The 24,344-nt window shown below is 36.0% G+C and overlaps 1 protein-coding gene across 1 annotated transcript in view; it reads left to right on the plus strand.

The window, feature by feature from the left end:
• SCLT1 (sodium channel and clathrin linker 1) overlaps positions 1–24,344 on the plus strand; it is a 202,004-nt gene that overhangs the window by 8,882 nt on the left and 168,778 nt on the right. Inside the window, exons 2-4 of the mRNA XM_004389281.2 lie at positions 10,945–11,012; positions 23,762–23,820; positions 24,085–24,157. Of these exons, the coding sequence (XP_004389338.1) occupies positions 10,945–11,012; positions 23,762–23,820; positions 24,085–24,157 (200 nt within the window). The remainder of the gene's footprint in view (positions 1–10,944; positions 11,013–23,761; positions 23,821–24,084; positions 24,158–24,344) is intronic.

Here is a 24,344-nt window from a genome sequence, read left to right on the forward strand (position 1 = left end):
TCCTAGGCTGTAATCTTTATGGGAATAGCTCACTAGTTCTTCTCTCCTGTGGAGCTACTCGTGGGTTCAAATCACTGATCTTTTGGTTCACAGCCAAGCACTTAATCGTTGCACCACTAGGGCTCCTTCAGGAATGGTTAGAACATGTAATTTTAGTAAAATGGTATTACAAATAGCAACAAAAGCTTAAGATAGCTAGGAATAAGTCTTAACAAAAGATATACAAGATTTTTATGGAAGAGATTATTAAATCACTGAGTACATAAAAGAAGACTTAGGTAAATGGAGAAACATCAATTTTTATGGTTTGAAAAACTTAATATGGTAGTATGTAAGTTCTCCCATGAATTAATGTGTTTATTCAGTGCAATCCCAAACTTAGTTTTGATGACCTGGTTCTAAAATCTATGTGAAAGAACCAAGAGAGTTTTAAAGGCCATCAAGGTGGGAAATCTCATCTTACCAGATATTAAGATTTATTTTAAATATTTTATTATTAAATCAATATTATATTGGCAAATTAATAGATACATAAATCAGTGGAATAAAATAAAGAGGACATAACAAACGCACACATCCTTCAACACTTACTACAGAAAAGGATGGATTCCTGGATGAGAAGCAACATAAATCAAATCCCCAAAATGTGAAGATTAATCAAGTCCCCACTTTGCCACTTCTCAATTATGCCTGACACCAGGTGCTTGTGTGGCACTCTCTCTCTCTGGCACTCTTTCTCTCTACCCCTAGCCACCTGGAGCTCAGTCAAAGCTGAAGTTAAAAGGACACTGTCCTTCAGACAGTCAGCCGGAAATTTGAGGAGTCCACATGACACCCCAAATTTCTGACCTGTTAACCAGAGATTCTGGGGTTTCCTACTACCCCTTCAGGATGCCAGCCATAAGCTGGGGGCCTTCTCTGGGTTTCCTCACTTTCACCTGCTGGCTGTCCCTATTCCTTTGGGTTCTATAATTCACTGGAACAACTCACAGAACTCACAGAAAGTACTAGATGATTATAGATTTATTATAGCAAAAGCATACAAATCAGTATCATTATAAGGAAGAGACACATGGGTTAGGTCTGGGAGAGTTCCCAATGTGGAGCTTCCCTGTTCCAAAAAAGACACATGACCCTCTCTTGGCCAACCAGGAAGCTCCTTGAGCCTTCGTGGTTAAGACTTTTGTGATTGAGCCCTCACTGTGTATGCATGATAGGCTAAATCATGCCTTCTGAAGTTAGTTGATGTTGGTCTACCAGGTGAGACTTTTCTGGTCTGGCCAGCCCCCCACTCTTTAGCACAAATCTTGGAGGTTTCAGATAAAGGCACCTCACTTACTCTCGGGTTACTTCACAGAAACCGAGGACAAAGGCCAAAATTGTAGATGGTCAGTGAAAAAGAGGAAGACCCTCAATGAGATGGATTTGACACAGTGGCTGCAACAATGGGCTCAAGCATAACAATGATTGTGGGGATGGTGCAGCACCAGGCAGTGTTTTGTTCTGTTGCACGTAGGGTCGCTATGAGTCAGAACTGATTCAATGGCACCTGTCGTGGATTGAATTGCATTCCCCAAAAACATCTGTCGACTTGGCTGGGTCATGATTCCCAGAATTGTATGATTGTCTACCATTTTGTCATCTGATGTGATTTCCCTATATGTTGTAAATCATATCACTATGACATAATGAGATGGATTAGTGGCAGTTATACTGATGAGATCTGTAAGATTAGATAGTGTCTTAAGCCAGTCTCTTTTGAGATACAAAATAGAAGCGAGCAGAGAGACATGGGGACCTCATACCACCAAGAAAGCAGTGGTGGGAGCAGAAAGTGTCCTTTGGACCTAAGATTCCTGCTCTGAGATGCTCCCAGACCAAGGGAAGACTGATGACAAAGACTTTCCTCCACAGCTGACAGAGAAAGCCTTTCCCTGGAGCCAGTGCCCTGAATTCAGACTTCAAGCCTACTGGACTGTGAGAGAATAAACTTCTCTTTGTTAAAGCCATCCACTTGTGGTATTTCTGTTATAGCAGCACTAGATAACCAAGACAGCACTTAAAAACAACAACAGCATCACAGGGTGGGTGAGGCAGATCAGTAGGAAAAGGATAGATTATTCAGTTAATGGTGCTAGGACACTTGGCTATGTGACTAGGGGAAAAAATGAAAGTACTTTTCTCACAACGTATAGGAAAAATCATCTCCAGGTTTATTGAAGGTGTTATGGATTGAATTATGTCTTCCAAAAAGAAACGTAGAGATCCTAACCCCTGTACCTATAAAATAGCCCTGTTTGGAAATAGGGATTTTCCTTTGTTATATTGATGAGGTCATACCAGACTAGAGTTGGTCCTAAACCTAATCATTTCTGAACAGTATCTTATAAAAGGAACAGAGTAGATAGACACACAAGGGGAAGACAGATACCATGTCTACAAGAAAAGGAACACCAGAGATTGCTGATAGACACCAGAAACTAGGAGAGAGGCCCACAGGATGAATCGACATGGCCAAGACCATGATTTGGACTTTTTACCTCTAGAACTGTGAGAAAATCCTTGTTCTTTAATGCCACCCACTGTGGTATTTTTTGTTATGGCAGCACTAGATAGCTAAGACAGAAAGTAATTCTCTCTAAACTTTCAGGACAAACAAAAAAAAAAAAATAAGAGGATGGCTTTTTGACCTCAGGAATAGGGGAAGACTTCTTAACAGAAACAAACATTTTTGATCAAAAAGGAAAAAAATATATGAATAGGCTACATTAAAAGTAAAAACTTGGTTATCACAAAAGACATCATCAGTAAGTGACCAGACCAGCTACAGACTGGGAGAATATATTTACAATACATATAAGTTAATTAATTTCTAGAATGTATAAAGATCTTTCACACAAAAAAAATATTCATACCAGTAGAAAAATAGAGTATGACCAGACCATTCACAGAAAATAAAAGCTGAACAGCCACTAAAAATATGAAAAGATGTCTATTTCACAGGGAATCCAGGAAATGCAAATTAAACAACAGTGAGATGAAAAAGAAGAGTAAAATTTTCTCCAGATTTAAGTCAATCTATAAAGATTGTCTTTCCCCAATTATCAACCCATAATTGGCTTTTACCCTTTAACTAGTGAGAACTCAGATCTAGTGTATTTTTCTTACTTGAAAACTCTATCAAGAAAAAAAAAGTTTGGATTGGAATTATTCATGGCCATAACTCCCACCTGCTTTTGAGATTGCGAAGGGAAAAGAGTAATAGACAGAAACCTAGGGCTATAGTGGTGGTAAAATTTTAGTGCTATGTGTCAAGTAACTAACTTAAAAGTTCTGAGGGTAACTACCTGGAGTTAACCCAACTGCAAGATTTGAGGGCATGGTCCCCAAGATGTCTTTCACTTCTGACACAAACTGCATTTTCAGGAGCTTCCCAAAGCCACTGTTAAGATTGATAATCGGATAGAAGGATTCACAAATCTCAGTGAAAGCTATTATACTCATAGTTATGCTTTATTATAGGGAAAGGATACAGGTTAAAATCAGCCAAAGGAAGAGACACATAGGGTAGAGTCTGGGAGGGTTCCAAAGGCGAAACTTCCATTGGCCTCAGGACATTTTACCCTCTGGATACCAATGTGTGACAGTGCACAGGGAGTATTGTCACTCAGGGAAGTTTGACCAAGCTTTGGAGTCCAGAGTTTTTACTTGGGTTTCCTTACATAGGCATGGAAGATTGATTGCCAATGTAGTTGAACTGTCTCCAGGTCAACTGATACCCGTATGACCCAAAGCCTATGTGTTAAATCACATGGTTAGTCTTTCTCCCTAAAACTATTGGTTGTGGTCTGCCTCATTCTTAGATTACTGTGGATAGCACCCTCCCGAAATAAAGATACTCTTATCAGATATAACATAGATTATCTCCCAGAACTCAAGGGCAAAGATCAGACTTCTCATTGGGCAAGGCCAAATTCTTTACTACACAGTAAAAATAAAACATTGTGGATAATTCCTCTTAAACTCAATTAAGAAGGTAAAAATTTTTACATTATTAATACTTCATAATTGTTCCTTTATCCGAATCACATGTATCTGCCATATTTCTCAATTATGTTATACATACTTTTAAGAAACAGTTATCTGAAATTCCCAGTATAAAATATATATGCTCTGTATGTATACATTATATATATACATATATATGTATATAGGTAACGGAGCCCTGGTGGCACAGTGGTTAAGAGCTCGGCTGCTAACCAAAAAGGTCAGCAGTTCGAATCCATATGGGTGTGCATGTATGTGTATATATATATAGCTTATGTATAACATGTACAGATAGGTAGAGAAAACACGAATATAAAGCTCAGTGAATTATTATAAAGTGAACATTCATATAACCGCATTCAGGTCAAGATATAGAACACTGGTAGTACCTCAGAAAACCTATTGTAATCATAACTTCTCCCTTCTCTCCAAAGATAACAAGAATAACTAGTATCTTTAATTTTATAGTATAGTTTTTCCTATGTTTGCGCTCCATATAAATGGAATCATATATTGTATATCCTTCCATATTTGGCATCTTTTGTTCAGTGTTAGCTTTTTGAGATTTATCTATATCGTGCAAGTAGATGCAGTTCATTTCATCGCTGTAGAGTGTTCCAGTTTTTAAGTTTATCATTTGTATTTATCTATTCTTCTTTTGATGGATATTTGGATTGTGTCCAGTTTGGGGGCCATTGGGAATACTGTTATCAACATTTTTTATCATGGGTTTTGGTGCTCAAAGTGCACACATTTTGGTTGGGTATATTCCCAGGAATTATGTACATTTTTAATTAAAGCTGTGCGAATTTACACTCTCACCATCAGTGTTTGGGAGATTTATTTATTCCACATTCTCACCGCTTGTTATTTAATTTTAACCATTTTATTATAATTTTAATTTTTAATTTCTTGATGCCTAATGAGGCTGACTAGCTTTTCTATGTTTATTGGCCATCAGGATATCCTTTTTATGAAGTGTCCGTTCAAGTCTTGCTACCATTTTTCTATAGGGTTGTCTGCTTTTTAATTGATAGAAGTTCTTTGTATGTTCTGGATACGTCCTTTGTCAGTTAAATGTGTTAGAAATATTTTCTTCCTGTCTGTGCCTTGCATTTTTACTCTCTTAACTGTCTCTTTTTAATGAACAGAAGTTCATAATTTTAATGTAGCCCATTTTATGAGTCGTTTATGGTTAGCGCTTTTTATGTCCTGATTAAAAATTCTTTCCCTACTCTAAGGTCATAAAGATATTCTCTTAGTCATTTTCTAGAAATGTTATGGTTTTGGCACTCACATTAAGATATACAATCTACCTAGAATCGGTTTTTGTAAATAGTGTTTCATTCTTTTCCATGAAGATATCTAGTTGACCCAGATCACTTACAAGAATATTGTTGTTTCCCCCACTGCTCTAGAATGAGTGCCCTTTTAGTCATAATTCAAGCACTCATATATATCTGCGTATGTTTCTGGATTCTGGATTCTCTTCTGTTGGTCAGTTTTGTTTATTCTTTTATACCATCATCACCCTATCTAAATTACTGTCACTTTATAACAAATCTTGATATCTGGTAGAGCAAATCCTCCTCCCTGGTTTTTCTTTTATGAAAGTGTCTTGGCTCTTCTCTTTGCATTTCCATCCATATTTTAGAGTCAGCTTTTCAAGTTTCATGGTATACTCTTGGAGTATTGATTGAGATTGCATTGAATCTATAGATTAATTTGGGAAGAACTAACATCTTCACAATATTGACTCCTCTAAACCATGAGTACCAGTCCCTGGGTGGCACAAATGGTTAAGTGCTCGATTACTAACCAAAAGTTTGGTGGTTTGAACCCACCCAGAGGCACATGGGAGGACAGGCCTGGTGATCTACTTTCAAAAGGTCACAGCCTTGAAAACCCTGTGGAGCAGTTCTACTCTGCACACATGGGGTCACCATTAGTCGAAATCAACTCAGTGGCAACTAACAACTTCAACAACAACAAAAAAACTGTGAGTATCTCTTTCTACTGAAGTCTTTCATATATCCTCATAATGTTTCATAGTTTTCTGTGTAGAAGTCTTACATGTCTTCTGTTAGACTTAAGCCTAGGCATTGGTATTTTTTGATGCTATTGTAAGTGGTATTTTTAAAAAATATTATTTTTTAACTTTACATTGCCAGCATATAAATATAAAGAAATACAACTAATTTTTGTATATTGAACTTGTGTCCAGCAACCTTGTTGTGCTTATTTATTGAGTCTAAGAATTTACCTGTGTATCATCCAGCAATTCTACTCCTTTATATGTATCCTAGACATTTAAGAGCAGTGACATGAATAGATATAATGCACACCTGCGTTCACTGCAGCATTGTTCACAATAACAAAAAGATGGAAACAACCTAAGTGTCCATGAGTTTCTTGCTTCTACCTTCCCCTTGTGGTTAAGAGCTTGGCTGCTAACCCAGAGTTCAGTAGTTCGAATCCACTAGCCACTCCTTGGAAATCCTGTGGGACAGTTAGTTCTGATCTGTCCTATAGGGCCGCTGTGAGTCAGAATCAACTCAGCGGCAATGGATACCTTTTCCTTACATTTGGGCTGGACGTTGTCAGAGCCCTGGTGGTGCAGTGGTTAAGAGCTCAGCTGCTAACCAAAAGGTTGGCAGTTCAAATCCACCAGCAGCTCCTTGGAAACCCTGTGGGGCAGTTGTTTTATGTAGATACCCGTTATATTAAGGAAGGTCCTTTCTATTCCTACTTTGCTAAGGCTTTATCATGAATATATCTTGAATTTCATCAGATGCTTCTTTTACAACTATTGAGGTGGTCATATTTGTTGATCCTCTTTTTTTGCATCTTAATTTTCTAGGATTATCTTTATTATTCGTTCACTCAACTTTCTTTGGGTTTAATTTGCTTTTGTTTTTCTAATTTTGTAGGATGGGTTCTTAGCTCATTTTTTCCTGTTTGTTGTTTGTGCTGTTAAGTATAGTGACCTCGTGCACAACAGAATGATACCTGCTTGGTCCTGCGCTATCCTCACAATTGTTGTTATGCTTGAGGTTATTGTTGCAGCCACTGTGTCAATCCATCTTGTTGAGGGTCTTCCTCTTTTTCGCTGACCCTGTACTATACCAAGCGTGATGTCCTTCTCCAGGGACTGGCCCCTCCTGATAACATGTCCAAAGTAAGCGAGATGAAGTCTCACTATCTTCACTTCTAAGGACTATTCTGGCTGTACTTATTCCAAGACAGATTTGTTGGTTCTTCTGGCTGTCTATGGTATATTTAATATTTTTCACCAACACCATAATTCAAAGGTGTCAGTTTTTCTTTGGTCTTCCTTATTCAATTGTCCAGCTTTCACATGCATATGAGACAATTGAAAATACTGTGGTTCAGGTAAACCTTAGTCCTCAAAGTGACATCTTTGCTTTTTAACACTGGAAAGAAGTCTTTTGCAGCAGATTTGCCCAATGCAAATACATCGTTGGATTTCTTGACTGCTGCTTTCATGGCATTAATTGTGGATTCAAGTAAAATGAAATACTTGACAACTTCAGTCTTTTCTCCGCTTATCTTGATGTTACTTACTGATCTGACTGTGAGGATTTTTGTTTCTTTATGTTGAAGTGTAATCCATACTGATAGGTGTAGTCTTCGAGCTTTATCAGTAAGTGCTTCAAATTCTCTTCACTTTCAGGAAGCAAGGTTGTGTCATCTACATAGCACAGGTTGCTAATGAATCTTCCTCCAATCTGGATGCCACGTTCCTCTTCATGAGGTCCGGCTTCTCAGATTATTTGCTCAGCGTACAGATTGAATTAGTATGGTGAAAGGATACAACCCTTATGCACACCTTTCCTGATTTTAAACCACGTGGTATCCCCTTGTTGTGTTTGAACAGCTGGCTCGTGGTCTATATATAGGTTCCACATCCACACAATTAAGTATTCTGGAATTCCCATTCTTCTCAATTTTGTCCATAATTTGTTATGATCCACACAGTCAAATGCCTTTGCATAGTCAATAAAACACAGGTAAACATCTTTCTGGTTTTCTCTGCTTTCAGCCAAGATCTATCTAATATCAGCAATGATATCCTTCGTTCCAAGTCCTCTTCTGAATCTGGCTTGTATTTCTGACAGTTCCCTGTGGGTGTATTGCTGCAACCATTTTTGATTTATCTTCGGCATAATTTTACTTGCATGTGATATTAATGATATTGTTCAATAATTTTTGCATTCTGCTGGATCGCCTTTTTTTTTTTTTTTAATTGTGATTTAGGTGAAAGTTTACACAGCAAATTAGTTTCTCATTAAATAGTTAATACACAAATTGTTTTGATGTTGGTTGCCAACCCCCTGATGTGTCAACATTCTCCCTTTCTCCACCCCAGGTTCCCTGTTTTCCATTTGTCCAGTTTTCCTGTCCCTTCCTGCCTTCTCATCTTTGCTTTTGGACTGGTTTGCCCATTAGTCTCATATCCATGATTGAACTATGAAACATGACCCTCAGGTGTGTTATTGTTGACCTTATAGACCTGTCTAATCTTTGGTAAAGTGTGAACCTCAGGAGTGACTTCAGTACTGATTTAAAAGGGTGTTTGGGGCATACTCTCAGGGTTTCTCCAGTCTCTGTCAGACCAGCAAGCCTGGTCTTTGTGTGTGTGTGTGTGTGTGTGTGTGTGTGTGAATTTGAATGGATCACCTTTCTTTGGAATGGACACAAATATGGATCTCTTCCAGTCAGTTGGCCAGGTAGCTGTCTTCCAAATTTCTTGGCATAGATGAGTTGGCATTGCCAGTGTTGCAGCTGTTTGTTGAAACATTCTAGTTAGTATTCCATCAGTTCCTGGAGCCTTGTTTTTCGCCCATGCCTTCAATGCAGCTTAGACTCCTTCCTTCAGTACCATCAGTTCTTGATCATATGCTACCTCCTGAAATGATTGAATGTCGACCAATTCTTTTTGGTATAGTGACTCTGTGTATTCCTTCCATCTTCTTTTGATGTTTCTTGCATTATTCAATTTTTTGCCCATAGAATTCTTCAGTATTGCAACTCGAAGCTTGAATTTTTTTTCCAGCTCTTTCAGCTTGAGAAATGCCGAGCATGTTCTTTCCTTTTGGTTTTCTAACTCCGGTGTTTGCACATTTTACTACATTACTTTGTCTTTCGAGCTGCTCTTTGAAACCTTCTATTCAGCTCTTTTACTTTGTCATTTTTTTCCTTTTGCTTTAGCTACTCTAGGTTTAAGAGCAAGTTTGAGAGTCCCTTCTGACATCCATTTTGGTCTTTTTTTTCTTTTCTGCCTTTTTAATGACCTTTTTCTTTCTTCATGCGTGATGTCCTTGATGTCATCCCACAGCTTGTCTGGTCTTCGGTCATTAGTGTTCAATGCATCAAATTTATTCTTGAGATGGTCTTTAAATGCAGGTGGGATATACTCAAGGTATAGCTCTTGTGGACTTGTTTTAATTTTCTTCAGCTTCAACTTGAACTTGCATATGAGCAATTGATGGTCTATTATACAGTTGGCCCCTGGCCTTGTTCTGACTGATAATATTGAGCTTCTTCATCTTTTCTTCCCACAGATGTAGCTGATTTGATTTTTATGTATTCTATCGGCGAGGTCCACATGTATAGTTGCCGTTTATGTTGTTGAAAAACATGTTTGCAGTGAATAAGTCTTCCATCTTGCAAAATTCTATCATGTGCTCTCTGGTGTTGTTTCTATCACCAAGACCATATTTTCCAACTACCGATCTTTCTTCTTTGTTTCCAACTTTTGCATTGCAATCATCAGCAATTATCAGTGCATCTTGATTGCATGTTTGGTCAGTTTCAGACTGGAGAAGTTGGTAAAAATCTTCAGTTTCATCTTTGGCCTTAGTGGTTGCTGCATAAATTTGCATAATAGTTTTATTAACTGATCTTCCTTGCAGGTGTATGGATATTATGCTATCACTGACAGCATTATACTTCCTAGTATATGCAATTAAAGCTATAAATTTCTCTTTAAGCAAGTTTTGAGGTATCACGTTTTCATTATCATTTAGTTCAAAATCTTTTAAATTTGTTTTATAATTCTAAGACTTATGGGTTATTTAAAAGTGATTTTTTAACTTGCAGACATATGGGATTTTCACTTTACTTTTTGTTTTTTGATTCTAACTGAATTGTGCTAATGCCAGGTAATGTGCTGTTTGTGGCTTCAGTCCTCTGGAATGTTTTGAGACTTCCTCTATTCACAACAGATTATCAACTTTAAATGATCCATGTGATCATGACAAAGATATGTATTATGCAGTTATTGGGTGCTATGTCCTATGTGTTTCTTGATGTGAACAAAAATATGTTCTTATACTTACTGAGAGCTCTTGGTCTGTTTTGGACCTTCTTTTTCCGTTGCCTTTATTGCCCTCTGCAGCTTAACTTGGATTCTTTGCCCTGTAGTTTCTCCTGTATGTGAGAGTTTGTCCTGGAAGAGAGTTTCAGTAGATTTTAAAAATTCTATATAATATGGTTAGAGCTTATCTTTCTAATTTTTTGAAAGATAGTTTATTCTAGTAACAGGAATAAAAAATGTGGAGAATATTCTTTAACTCTACCAACCTAAAGAGCAAGTCAAGAGAGCTGGAGAATTCAAGTTTATTAAATTAGAAAAATTAATTCTTTTCAGCTGTTCTATTTCCCAAAGCAGGACATAGCTGACTTAAATGTATAAAAGGACTTCTTAAAGCTCCAAAATGATAGGTTAGAACTGGTAATTCATTTTATTTTGAAAAACAGTGGAGACTAGAGGTTTTACATAGTATACATTAAATATCTACTATATTTCTAATAAAAAAAAAAAAATTGAACGTTACCCAGTGAACTACAAGTTGTTTTTTTTCTTTGTTTCAGATCAGAGACTAAATGCAGTTCTTAGGCGATATCAAATGGAAAATTTTTCCAAATATTCATCTATACAGGTATGTAAATAAAATAAGTTCTAATAAACTAGGTTCAAATTTAGTTGCAAATATATCTACATAAATATGAATCTAGAATAATTCTATTTAGAATTATTCTTATGTGAAGTTGCCTACAGCACTGTCATGGATTGAATTGTGTCCCCCAAAATATTTGTCCACTTGGGTAGGCCATGATTTCCAGTGTTGTGTGATTGTCCATCATTTTGTCATCTGATATGATTTTCCTGTGTGTTGTAAATCCTATCTCTATGATGTTGATGAGATGGGATTAGCGGCAGTTATGTTAATGAGGCAGGACTCAATCTACAAGATTGGATTGTGTCTTGAGCCAGTCTGTTCTAAGATATAAAAGACAGAAGCGAGCAGAGAGACATGGGGGACCTCATACCATCAAGAAGGTAGTGCCGGAAGAAGAGTGTGTCCTTTGGGCCTGGGGTCCCTGCTCTGAGAAGCTCCTAGTCCGCGAAAGATGGATGACAAGGACGTTCCCCAAGAGCTGACCGAGAGAGAAAGGCTTCCCCTGGAGCTGCCATCATGAATTCGAACTTCTAGTCTCCTAGACTGTGAGAGAATAAATTTCTCTGTTAAAGCCATTCGCTTGTGGTATTTCTGTTATAGCAGCACTAGATAACTAAGACAAGCACTTTCAAGTTTTGATTACAGCTTTGATTCTAGTAAGGGGAAAAGCTTGCTTTTTCTTAACAAATGTAAATTTCTTTGGCAATATAAATTTTCTCCTCCCCCCCACTTACATTTTATGGTGTTAAAATGTCTGAGTTCAAAAATGAAAATTTAAATTTTGAGACATCCTAAAATTCTTTCTCTAGATAGATCCAGTTGTTTGCTTTATTTTCTGAATCCTCGTAAATTATGACAAAAGCATAAATTGACTTGAAACAGTGAATAATATATGGCATTTTTAAAATATTAATCATCTAATATTGTGTTTAGAAATCTTTTTAACCAATAAGGTATACTTCCTGCTGGATCCTGAGTTAGAGGATACTAAAAGGAAAATAATGGCTCCTAGATTAGTGATGGCTGTCTCCTGAAGCAATAAGGGGGTCTTCTGCTTTTGACATAAGTGAATTTTGTAAGTAGAACTAAAATTGTTTTTAAGATGTTAAAAAAGAAAGAAGTAGAATAAACTCTTTGGTTGGATCTAGTATACTTATCCTTATATTTTCTTCAATGTATTATACTCAGCATTTAGCCTACTGACCTATGTTTTTACTTCCCAAGACTAGACTCAGAGTTCAAAGGGTCTTGAAACTATCAATTCACTATTCACTATGTTAACCACGATTTTTTTTGTATTATTTTGTTATGCATACTTAACTAAGAACTGTAATTGTCTAGATGATAGAGAATCTTTTATAATCTAACCGCCTCTAAGTGTTGCCTGGATTCTTAGGTTCTTCTGCTTCTGTTTAGTGTCTCATAGGACAGGCCTGAAAGGTGGATTCAAACAAAAGATTGATTTTAAAGCCCCAAAAGGCTGCTGGGTATGCTATTGCAGCATCTGCTGACAGCTGTGGCTGACTTGATTATGAAAGATGGTTTTGCCAAATACCATAACAATGATTCCAGACAGCCCTTCAGATGCACCTGCATTATGCATTGTGTTTATAATTAAGTACAGCCTGAGAGTGGCGGATCAAGTAGGGACAAGTCTTCCTTTACTTTACTGTTCGGTACAATTATAGCTTCTTTAATTCTCTGAAGGTACACATTCTTCTCTTGCATATACTATTCGTATAATCATACAATCAAGTCTTGGTTCCTATCTCTTATTTTTGTGGTTGCATGTTGGTACCGCCTGGGATTTCTCTCTGGTCCTCCATCTCTTCCACAGGACTTGTTGCTGTCTCAAGACTCCCATTCTCACAGGACTTGGCTTTCACTGCTTGGTTTGCAATAGTGAGAGGGGAGGTGAAAGATAAATCTGCTTTCTAGAAGTAATGCCCATATCCTTGGCAGCATGCAGTGCATCCCTTAGGGGTTCTTCACCCCAGAAACCTTATTGTGGTTTCTGAAAAAAATGTTCAGGAGAATTTTGTTTGTCTTCTGCTTGTTTTGTAGTAAAGGAAGACATACAAGTAGTAGGACACCATTATCAAGGAGTATGTGGGATCTAGTAGTACTGGCTCGGACCTTTTGTCACCATAACTTTTGTCATTGCTGCTAGCAAGAGAAGTCCTTGGTAAATTTACATTTTTCCTTTTTGTTCAGCTATGTATCCCAAGTGTCTTAAATGGTTCTTGTCTTAAGTACCCAATAAATATTGTTTGAATTAATGAAATGACTGTCACCTATTTCCCTCTCTCCCACCTATCCATCTTCTAACATTATTTGAGCTCTATCTGCCAAATACCATGGAAGTCATAGAGGTGTGAAAAGTCATGATCAGCTTGGGAAATATAAGTAGTTCACACTTTTTAAGTTTTATTTTTTCAAGGTAAAGTGCCAGTGAAATGCCCTTCTGTCTCCTCACACTATGTACTATAAAATTTCCAATATTTGTGTTAAATGAACAGAATTTTGTGAGAACTTTTTCTAATATTGGAAAAACAAAGCTGCAGGAGTTTTGATATTTATGTTTTGTATTTTAAGTTGGAACTTAAAACATTATTTTCTACAGAAACTCTTATATGTGATGGTTAGAACTCATTACTGGTATTACTACATGATCATCGTTTAGTTTTGTTTGGATCAAGGTAAATGAATTGCCTTAAGTTAACCATTTTGTAGACTCTTGTTTATCAGGGAAATACATGTTACCTTTTTTGTGATAAGTAACTATGCATAATTTGTATGGACAGAAACTGAAAGTTTGAGTCTTCCAACATGTTGAATAGCTTATGTATTTAATATATTTAATATTTGTTTCATTATAATTTCACAATTCATTCATCTTTTGAGAAATCCCTTCTTTGTGATTTTATCTAACATTCCAAAAAACATTTTAAGTAACAACTTCTTTCTTCAATGATTCATTAAGTGTTATTTTAAAATTTAGTTATCTTTTTTTTGTGTGTGTGTGTGTTTTCTGTATAAGTAAAAAATATTTTAAGGGGCATTACTCTCTAGGAGTATAGTAGTGGACACTGGATGGCAAATATTTAAACATAAATGAATTTATTCAAGAAGGTGAGTGGAGAATTTCCTACTTTTCCCAAGTCTTTACCTCCACTATTTTTTCTTTTCTTAAATCCCTGCCTTTTCTCATGCCCAGGCTGACTGAATCTTCTTTGTAATCTATGTCACACCAGTACCTGTCTCAATAGAGACCACTCAGGGCTGGGGTTAGTGTTTTGGTTCTACTGGTACTCACTGGGGTGGGGGAACAAGGTGGGATATTAAAACTAAGTTTATTTTCTCTAAAAGCTATTCTAAAAATATCCTAGATTGGGGAATTCTCTTTCTACTCATTAGCCCTTGTACCAAAATTTAATTTAAAAAGTATTAAGAGTAAATAATCTTCTGGAAAAAAGGAAACTAAGAAGCTTGAATAGCGAGGGAGGAAGGTATTAATTATAAAAGCATAGTGCCAAGGATTAATGGGTTGTTTCTAGAGGGGAAAAGATCATCACAGTGCAAACGCATTCATGTATTCAACAAATATTCATTCAAAAAATGTATTTTGAGTCCGTGCCTGTGCTAGGTAAGTTCTAGGGACACTGTGAAAAAGGTAAACAAAGCACCCTCCTACAGCAGAAGGGATATAAACTAATTAATTAATTAATTAATTAATTATAACTGTGACAAAACCTATGAAGGAAATAGACAGGGTGCTGAGATAGGTTAATGTGTATGTAGTTTTGGTGGCAGGGATAGGGTGGTGGCAGAGATTTATTTTGGGTAGAATGATCAGAGAAGGGCTTTCTAAGGAAGTAACATTTAAGCTGGACCTGGAACTGAAGAATAAGCCAAAGAATGTACCAAAAAGCCGCCCTGAGGCAGGAAAGAGTTAGACATGTCTTATATAATGTATAGAAGTTGATCCCAATTGTAATCAAATAATAGCTACTTGAAAATTACATCAAGAAGCATAATAAGGCTACTCCTGTTGCTTGTGAGTTAACAAATATAAGAATCAACAGATAAAATATAACAATCTACCTGTATTGTTTAATGAGTTAAGTCAAATTAACAGCCATCTAGACCAGCACTGTCCAGTAGAACTTCTTGTGAAGATGAAAATGTATAATTTTGTGTTATCCAGTATGGTAGCCTCTAGTCACATGGAGCTTTTGAGCACCTGAAATTAGACTAGTGCAACTGAGCAACTGAATTTTTTATTTAACTTTAATTTTAAATAAATAAAATTTAGATTTAAATTTACACTTGTGGCTTGTAGCTATTGCGTTGGGCAGTGCAATTCTAGATTCCCAATCCAAGGAATTACCCAGGTAAAACCTAGAAGAGCTGATTTTGCTGTGTATGTCAGGGTTGTAGCCTTTCATAATACTTTTTCAAACTGTATCCTGAGCAAATAATCCGAGAAGCTGGACTGTATGAAGAAGAACACGGCTTCAGGATTGGAGGAAGACTCTTTAACAACCTGCGATGTGCAGATGATACAACCTTGCTTGCTGAAAGGGAAGGGGTCTTGAAGCACTTACTGATGAAGATCAAAGACTGCAATCTTCAGTATGGATTACACCTCAACATAAAGAAAACAAAAATCCTCCCAACTGGACCAATAAGCAACATCATGATAAAAGGAGAAAATATTGAAGTTGTGAGGATTTCATTTTACTTGGATCCACAATCAACACCCATGGAAGCAGAAGTCAAGAAATCAAATAACATATTACATTGGGCAAATCTGATGCAAAAGACCTCTTTAAAGTGTTAAAAAGTAAAGATGTCACCTTGAGGACTAAGGTATGCCTGACCCAAGCCATGGCATTTTCAGTCGCCTCATATGCATGCGAAAGGTACACAGTGAGTAAGGAAGACCAAAGAAGAATTTATGTATTTGAATTATGGTATTGGTGAAAAATACTGAATATACCATAGACTGCCAAGAGAACAAACAAATCTGTCTTGGAAGAAGTATAGCTAGAGTGCTGCTCAGAAGTGAGGATAGTAAGACTTTGTCTGGCTTACTTTGGACATGTTATCAGGAGGGACAGTTCCTGGAGAAAGGCATCATGCTTAGTAAAGTAGAGGGTCAGCAAAAAAATAGGAAGGCCCTCAAAGAGATGGATTGACATAGTGGGCTCAAACATAGCAACAATTGTGAGGATGCACAGGACTGGGCAGTGTTTCGTTCTATTGTGCGTGGAGTCGCTATGAGTCGGAACCAACTTGATGGCACCCACCAATACCAACAACATGATGGTGTCAGGAAGTTGATGATTTAGTGCTTTAAAAAAAGAGTTTCACCGTAAGAGTTTAGCACGTTCTTATGCTGTACATCAACCTTTATTGGTAAATGATGAAAACCAATTTCCTCATGATATAAATGTAAGGCTTAAGGGTTTTGTGGCACCCCTTTAAAATGTACAAGGAGACCTTCACAAAATGCTAATCAGCGTATATATTATTTTCTTACAAAGTATGGAGGAAAGGATGCGATTTGCATATTTGAGAGCCACTAATACTGATTAAAGGCAGCGGTACAAAATTAAACATTCGGAATTATAATGTGAATACTTATAGAGCACATAGTTTTGATGGTTAGAGAAAGTGTCCACAGAATTGTTTACCTAACTGCAATCCAGCATTATTAGTATCCTTTCCGTGATACACCATCACTGTCACCTCAGGAAGTCATCTTGTGATCAAAGATAAATAGGAGTTAATTGTACAGCATCCTTTATTCAAGAGTCAGGATATATAAAATTCTGTAAATGTTTCTTTTATATAGTGTGGTTTGTTTAAAATTTACTTCAGAGGACGTAGAAAGAATATATGTAAGTGTAGTCTTATTCTTCCAGCCTGATTTTTTCCACTCAGTCTTAAGTTTTTAACTGATGGAGTCTGTTATTCTAAGAGTTTCACTAGGAAGTGCAAAGGGATTGCTGAATCTTTATTTTTATTCTTTCAAAGATTTGATCTGTGTTTTGATTTATTATGTTTTATTCTCAGAATCTTATAACTTTTATAATTACTTTGGATTATCGGATCATTTATTTGTAGGTTTGTATTTCCTTAGCAACTGTCATTAGAAAACAGTTTTGAATCAGTGTTTTCACAGAATTCAGTTTAACCAATATTTACTGAACACTACCACTATGCAAGGCACTATGCCAGGTGTTTTAGTGATACGAAGGTAAGCTAAGATTACCATCGCTTAGGAGCTGGAAGCCTATTAAAAAATAGGATAAGAAAAATATTAAATACGACGATAAGAGGAAGATTTTATGTATCTTAAGAAGATTAAAACCAAATATAGGTGTTAAGGGGAGAAAAAGAGATGGTATATAATTGGAGAAACGGGGAGAACTTCCTGAAGGATGTAGCATATTTGAAGTATATCTGATGGTATTGAAGAGTAGATAAGATTTCAAAAGAACTTGATTGGAGGTGAGAGAGGGAATCCTGGGAGCATTTCAGATAGACTCATTGGCATGATAAGAAACCAAAAGATATGAGATAGAGTTGTATTTAGGGAATGAAAAGTATTTCACTTTAGGTAACTTGTTTGGCATATATGAGGGAAGTAGTGGAAAATAACATTAGAAAGGGTAGGTTGTAGCCACATTAGTCCTTCACATTTTGGTTGAATGCTTGTAATATATACATACCTTGGTTATATTATACCTTGTAATATAAACCTCAGTTAGCCAATAGTTTTATTTTAACATAAGCAGAAAAAAAAATTAAAAATATAAGATGATTAGATTTATTATTAAGAACTTTCTATTTGCCAGGAATTATGCTGAGCACTTTGTTTATTATTCATTATTTATAAACAATTCATATATTTCAAGCATACATAAAAGCGTAGAATATAATAAAACTAATACCTGTATACCCATCACCAAATTGTGTCAGTTTTTAACTTTTTACCATTTTTTTTTTTCAGGTCTTTTTTTTCCATTAAGAAATAAAACATTACTGAAACAATTGATTCTCTTTGTGTACCTCTTTCCCCACCCATCTTCTTCCCAGTGGTAACCACTATCCTGAATTTGGTATTTTTCAGTACTCTATATCTTTAATATTTTTACTATATATAATCATGTCTGATAGCATTTTATTGTAACATTTTGCAAGTTTTTAAACTATAGACATAGTATCATACTGTGTGTGTCCTTTTGTAAAACTTACTTCTTTTGCTCAACATTATTTTTAAGATTTTGGTCATGTATCTCCAGTTTATACCTTAGAACTGCTGCCTACTACATTCCATTCTGTTACTATACTAAAATTTATTTATCGTTTCTCCTGTTGAAGGGCATTTAGATTTTTTCCAGTTCTTTTATTTTGCTATAATACTTGAACCCTTTCTTGAACATGTCTCTGTATACACATCTGAGAGTTTCTTTAGGATGTACACCTAGAAGTTGTTAATAATCTCAGATTTCTTCTTCCGTATTTTGCCTGATAATACCCCTTGTTTATGGAAACATGGAAAGCTCTCAGTTTGTGGGTTTTCATTTCTCTTGTTTATGTTCACTGCAATAGAAAAGTTTTAACTTACATTCAGGCAATTCCCGGGTTTTGAATGTCTTAACGTACAATCTGTAGTTACGAACCAACCCCCATAAAGCCTAATATATTAAAAATTTGAGGTACATCGGTGGTTCGTAATAACAAACGAGTGCTACTTTGCAACACGCATCAAAACATTATTATCACTGTACTATTTTGATAAAGATGTTTTAGTGTAACTGGAGGTTTTTCTTTTAATGTTTTTTAAGATAGAAAGGTACACTATATACTATATACAAAGACAAACATTTGACAGACTTTAGATACGAACCATACTTAACTGTTCTGACTTACGTACAAATTCAACTTAAAGACAGATTTAGGAATGGAACTTGTTCATAATCTGGGGACTACCTGTATAGTCAATTGTGTCAGTATTTTCCAGTTACAGGTTGTACTATGGTGTCTTAAGTCTTTCACTAGCCACATTTAAATCTTCAATTAGTTTGAAATTTATTATCGTGTATTGTGTAGGAAAGGGGTCTTTTTTTTTTCTGTACTGTGGTTCCAGCATTATTGGGTAGTCCATGCTTTCCCCGCTGACTTATTCTATATCAGGTTTCCGTGTATACATAGGCACTCTATTGTGCCTGTGCATACATGGAAACCTGATGTGTGCTATGTCAGTTTTGTCTGCCTCTGCACCAATACAACAATGTCTTCATCACTATAACTAGAAAATAAATTGTCATAAAATTGTTAGTTTTAAGGTTAGAATTTATATCTGAAATATTTTGAAATCCTGTAAGTCAAGCCTAAATTCAGTATTCTTCTGCAAGATACCAGTACTTTGGGCCTTTTTTTTTTTCCCCCTCACTGAGAGACACTGTCAGACCATCCTTTAAATCAGAGGTTAGAAGACTATAGCCCAGGGCTAAATCCAGCCTGCCATCTGATTTGGTAAATAAATATTTATTGGAAGACAGCCATGTTCATTTGTTTATAGATCATCTGTGGCTGCTTTTGTGCTACAGCAAAAGAATTGAATAGTTGTGACAGAGACCATGATACTGCAAAGCTTAAAATATTTACTTTCTGATCCTTCCCAGAAAAAGTTTGTGAACTCCTGTGCTAATTCTTCTGTATTGTGAACAATAATTATTTTAATTGTGAATGAACTAAAAATTCCAACTATTTAGCATATACACACATACAAATCCAATTACGTGAACAAGAACAACAAAAGATTGAAAGTGAAAAGACCAGAAAAAAGTTACACCATGCAAATATTAACTAAAAGGATACAGATATACCTTTGACAATAATAGACTAAATAGACTTTAGGTAATAAATATTACTAGAGATAAAGAGGGACATTTCATAATGGTGAAGGAGTTAATTCTAAATCCATATACACCCAATTGCATAGGTCCAAAGTATACAAAAGAAAAATCCACAAAACTAAAAGGAAAAACAGGCAAGTATACTATCTGAAGAGCCCTAGTGGCTCAGTGGTTAAGAGCTACGGCTGCAACCAAAAGGTCGGCAGTTCGAATCCACCAGCCACTCCTTGGAAACTCTATGGAGCAGTTCTACTCCATCCTGTAGGGTTGCTATGAGTCGGAATTGAGTTGACAGCAATGGGTTTGGTTTGGTTTTTTATACTGTCTGAAGAGAGAATTTAAAACATCTCTCAATAGCTGCAACAAACAAACAAAAATGAATAACAATTTGTTGTTGTTAGGTGCCGCTGAGTTGATTCCGACTCATAGCAACCCCATGTGACAGAGTAGAACTGCCCCATTGGGTTTTCTAGGCTATAATCTTTACAGAAGCAAGGCTATAATCTTTACAGAATCAGATCGCCAGGACTTTCTTCTGCAGAGCTGCTAGGTGGGTTTGAACTGCCAACCTTTCAATTAGTAGCCAAGCTTTTAACCATTTGTGCCACCAGGGCTCATTAATAACAAAATATAGAAGATGTAAACAACACATTGACAGAAAAATAACAAAACAGTATATTCAACAAAAAATAGGATACAGACTATTTTCCAGTATACCTGGAATGGTTACCAAAATTGACCATAAGCTAGGACATAAAGAAAGCCTCAATATGTTTCAAAGAATTCAAATCATTCAGAGCGTGTTGTCTGACCGCAGTGGAAACCAACAACAAACAGATAGCTGAAAAAATCCTCTATTGCTTTAAAATTAAGGAATATACTTCTGATAGCTTACTGGTCAAAGAGAAAAATTTATAAATAAAATTTGCAAATATTTTGTACTTAAGATAATGAAAATTTGACATATCAAAACTTGAAGCATGCACTTCAACCTCCTGGAAGATGGAGTAGATGTACTTTTCCCTGTTCTTCCCACTAATTACAACTAAAAGCTCTGGACATTATATATAAAACAAGAATAAGACTGAAAGGAAGACAGAAGAAGGCAGACAGGCTAGGGACAAAAAACAACGTGGTAGTGATTTTCCTGGGTCTTTGTTTTGCCTAATATATCCCAGACTTGGAACTGAAGAAGCCAGCAACCTGAAAATGCCAATGGGTGTGTAGAGATAAAAAGCCTCAACAAAAATCTGCTGTCTCTGCCAAAGGACCAGGAAAGCGGTAGCCTGGCAAGACAGAATACTACTATAGAATAACTTCTCTACTCCAGCCAAATACTACAGAAAAAAATGTGACCCCTTTCCCCATCCACACCAACAAAGGCCTTGTGGGGATCCTAGAGTTCCACCCTCACTAGGATGTAATAAATTGCCCCCCAAATTACCAGATGAAGAACTGGACTAGGGAGCCAGAACGCTTATCAGTACTGCGTAGTGACAAAGACCCCTCCCCATGCAGAGTCAGTAAAGACCACCGAGATAGCTTGAACTTCTACCCCCACACGAAGCAAGGAGCCACTCCTCCCACTCTCCTTAGGGTGGTATCAGTGGTGGCCTAGTGAAGGAAGAATCAGGAAGTTCACCACTGCTCACCGGTAATCAGCCCACCACCACAGTATAAGTGGAAGTATGTGGGGACCCAGGACTACCGCCCCTCCCCACCAGAAACAAGCCTCCCCACCTTGGGTGTCAAAGGAGGCCGAGTGAGGAAGCTGAACTTCTGTCTCCACCTGGCAGTAACAAGGTGATGCCCCTTCTTTCCTGCCACAGTGGTTTAAGAAGAAGCCAGTTAAAACAGAAAGTTTAAATAAGATCCAGAGTCTTATAACATACTGTGAAAATGTCAAGATTCCAGTCAAAAATTACTCATCATACCAAGAATCAGGAAAATGTCAAACTAAATGAAGAAAGACAATCAATATACACCAACAATGAGATGATAGAGATGATAGAACTATCTGACAAAGATTTTTAAACAGCCATCATAAAAATGCTTCGATGGGCAATTGTGAACACACTTCAAACAAGTGAAAAAAACAAAGTCTCAGCAGAAAAATAGGAGAGATACAGTTGAACTAAAGGGAAATTTTAGAGATGAAAAGTACAGTAACTGAAATAAAAAACTCAATGAATGTGATCAGCATCAGAATGGAAGGTACAGAGTAATGAATCATTGAACAGGAAGCTACACAATATGAATGGCTCAATCTTAAAACAAAAGAAAAATAGAAGAAAAAAAAATGAACAGAGCCTCAGAGATCTGTAGCACTATAACAAAAGATCCAACAGTTGTGTCATCTGAATCTTGGAAGGAGAGAAAGAGAGCAGGGCTGAAAGAGTATTTGAAAAATAATGGCTGAAAATATCTCACATTTGGCAAGAGACATAAACCTACAGATTCAAAAAGTTAAGCAGAGCACAAAGAAAAGAAACCTACTCAAGACATCTCATAATCAAACTTTTAAAAATAAATTTAAAAAATTGAAAACAGTGAGAAAGGAACAATATCTTACCTATAAAAAATGAACAATCCAATGATGGAGGATTTCTCGTCAGAAACTATGGAGGCCAGAGGGAAGTGCCATAATATTTTTCAAGTGTTGAAAGAAAACTGTCAACCCAGAATCAGCAGAAATATCCTTCGGGGTAGAAGGAGAGATCAAGACATTCTCAGATGAAGGAAAACTAAGAGAATTTGTTACCAGTAGATTTACCCTAACCGAATGGCTAAAGGAAGTTCTCTAAACAGAGATGAAACAATAAAAGAAAGAACTATAGATTATCAGGAAGGAAAAAAACATCTAAGCAAAAAACATGAATAAATAGGCATTCCATCTGCTATGGTGTTTTATAAATTATGTTTGGCAGTTAAAGCAAAAATTAATACTCTGATGTGGTTCTAAATATCTGTATGGGAAATATAGAACAATTATAAATAGGGGAGGGTAAAAAGGGACATAAAGAGAGGTAAAGTTTCTACACTCAAAATCACGAAACCAGTAGACTGATAAGCTATGTATATATAATGTAATACCTAGAGCAAATCATCAAATAAACTGTAAAAGTACTACCTTCTAAAACCCTATAGATAAAATGGAATTCAAAAAAATGTTCACAATAGTGAATAGGAGAGTTTTATTATTTTCTAATTATTACTGGTGTTTGGGAAAGCTATTGATTTTTTTATGTTGTTCTATCTGGTAACGAAATGTGCTCTTATTAGTCCTGATAATTGGTAGATTATATGGACTTCCTAGGTAGGTGGTCATATTGTCTATAAATAATAATAGCATTGTATCTTCCTTTTCAACTTTTAAATCTGACCCATCCTCCCCCCAGTATATTGCATTGATTAGAACAAGTATAACGTTGAATTTTATCAGTGACATTGAGAAGCCTTGTATTGTTACTGATTTTAATACAGTGCTTGCAATGTTTCACCATCAAGAATGGTAACTGATTTGGGTTTCTGGTAGATACTCTTTATCAAGTTAAGAAAAGCTCCTCGTATTTCTAATTGCCAAGAGTTTTTATTACATATGATTGTTAAAACTTACCAAACGCATTTTCAACATCAGTTGAAATGATTTTCTTCTCTTCCTCTCATTTTGAATTACATTAATAGATTTTCTAAGCTTATATAATTTTTAATTGTATTCAATTTTAAACCACAGTCAATTTTTGGCTAGAATGATGTGAGAAACCATTTTTTAAGATGCAGTATTCTCTGTTATAGGAAGCTGTCTTCAAAGAAGATGGAGATGACATGTTAGGAAGCTCAGTAGTTGACCAAAGGTAAGAGTGGGGTACCAGAAAAGTATTTTTTTCTTAATTATATTTAATTATTCTTAAAATAATTCCTTTAGAATTAGGAATTTTATTTTATAGTGTGCTATAATTTGGTTTAAATGATCTGTCATTGAATTGACAAGGAAAAAGCAAATATTATAAAGTCTTAATAATAGCTCTCAATTTGCAGTGTGTTTCATGTGTTATACATTTATTTAACTAAATGAAACAATATGCTATATTTTTAATTCTTTTTTTTTTTTTTTAAAGCTTTTTAGCTCCTCTTATTACTGAGTATGATAAGCATCTGGAAGAGCTAAATGAGCAGCTGAAATATTATCAGGTATGAAATCATGGTTGTGAAGCTTTATATAATATTTTATTATAAGAGAATAAAAAGTAAAATAGACTCCCTTTCTTTTTAAAAACTTTGATGGGGAAGAAAATATTTAACTATAACTAATATAGTTCTTGGCTCTCTGTAAGTATGTGTCTGTGTGTGTGTTTTAGTTGGATTCTCTAGAGGAACA

The sequence above is a fragment of the Trichechus manatus genome, unplaced genomic scaffold (assembly GCF_000243295.1).
Source record: "Trichechus manatus latirostris isolate Lorelei unplaced genomic scaffold, TriManLat1.0 scaffold00239, whole genome shotgun sequence".
Classification (NCBI taxonomy): domain Eukaryota; kingdom Metazoa; phylum Chordata; class Mammalia; order Sirenia; family Trichechidae; genus Trichechus; species Trichechus manatus.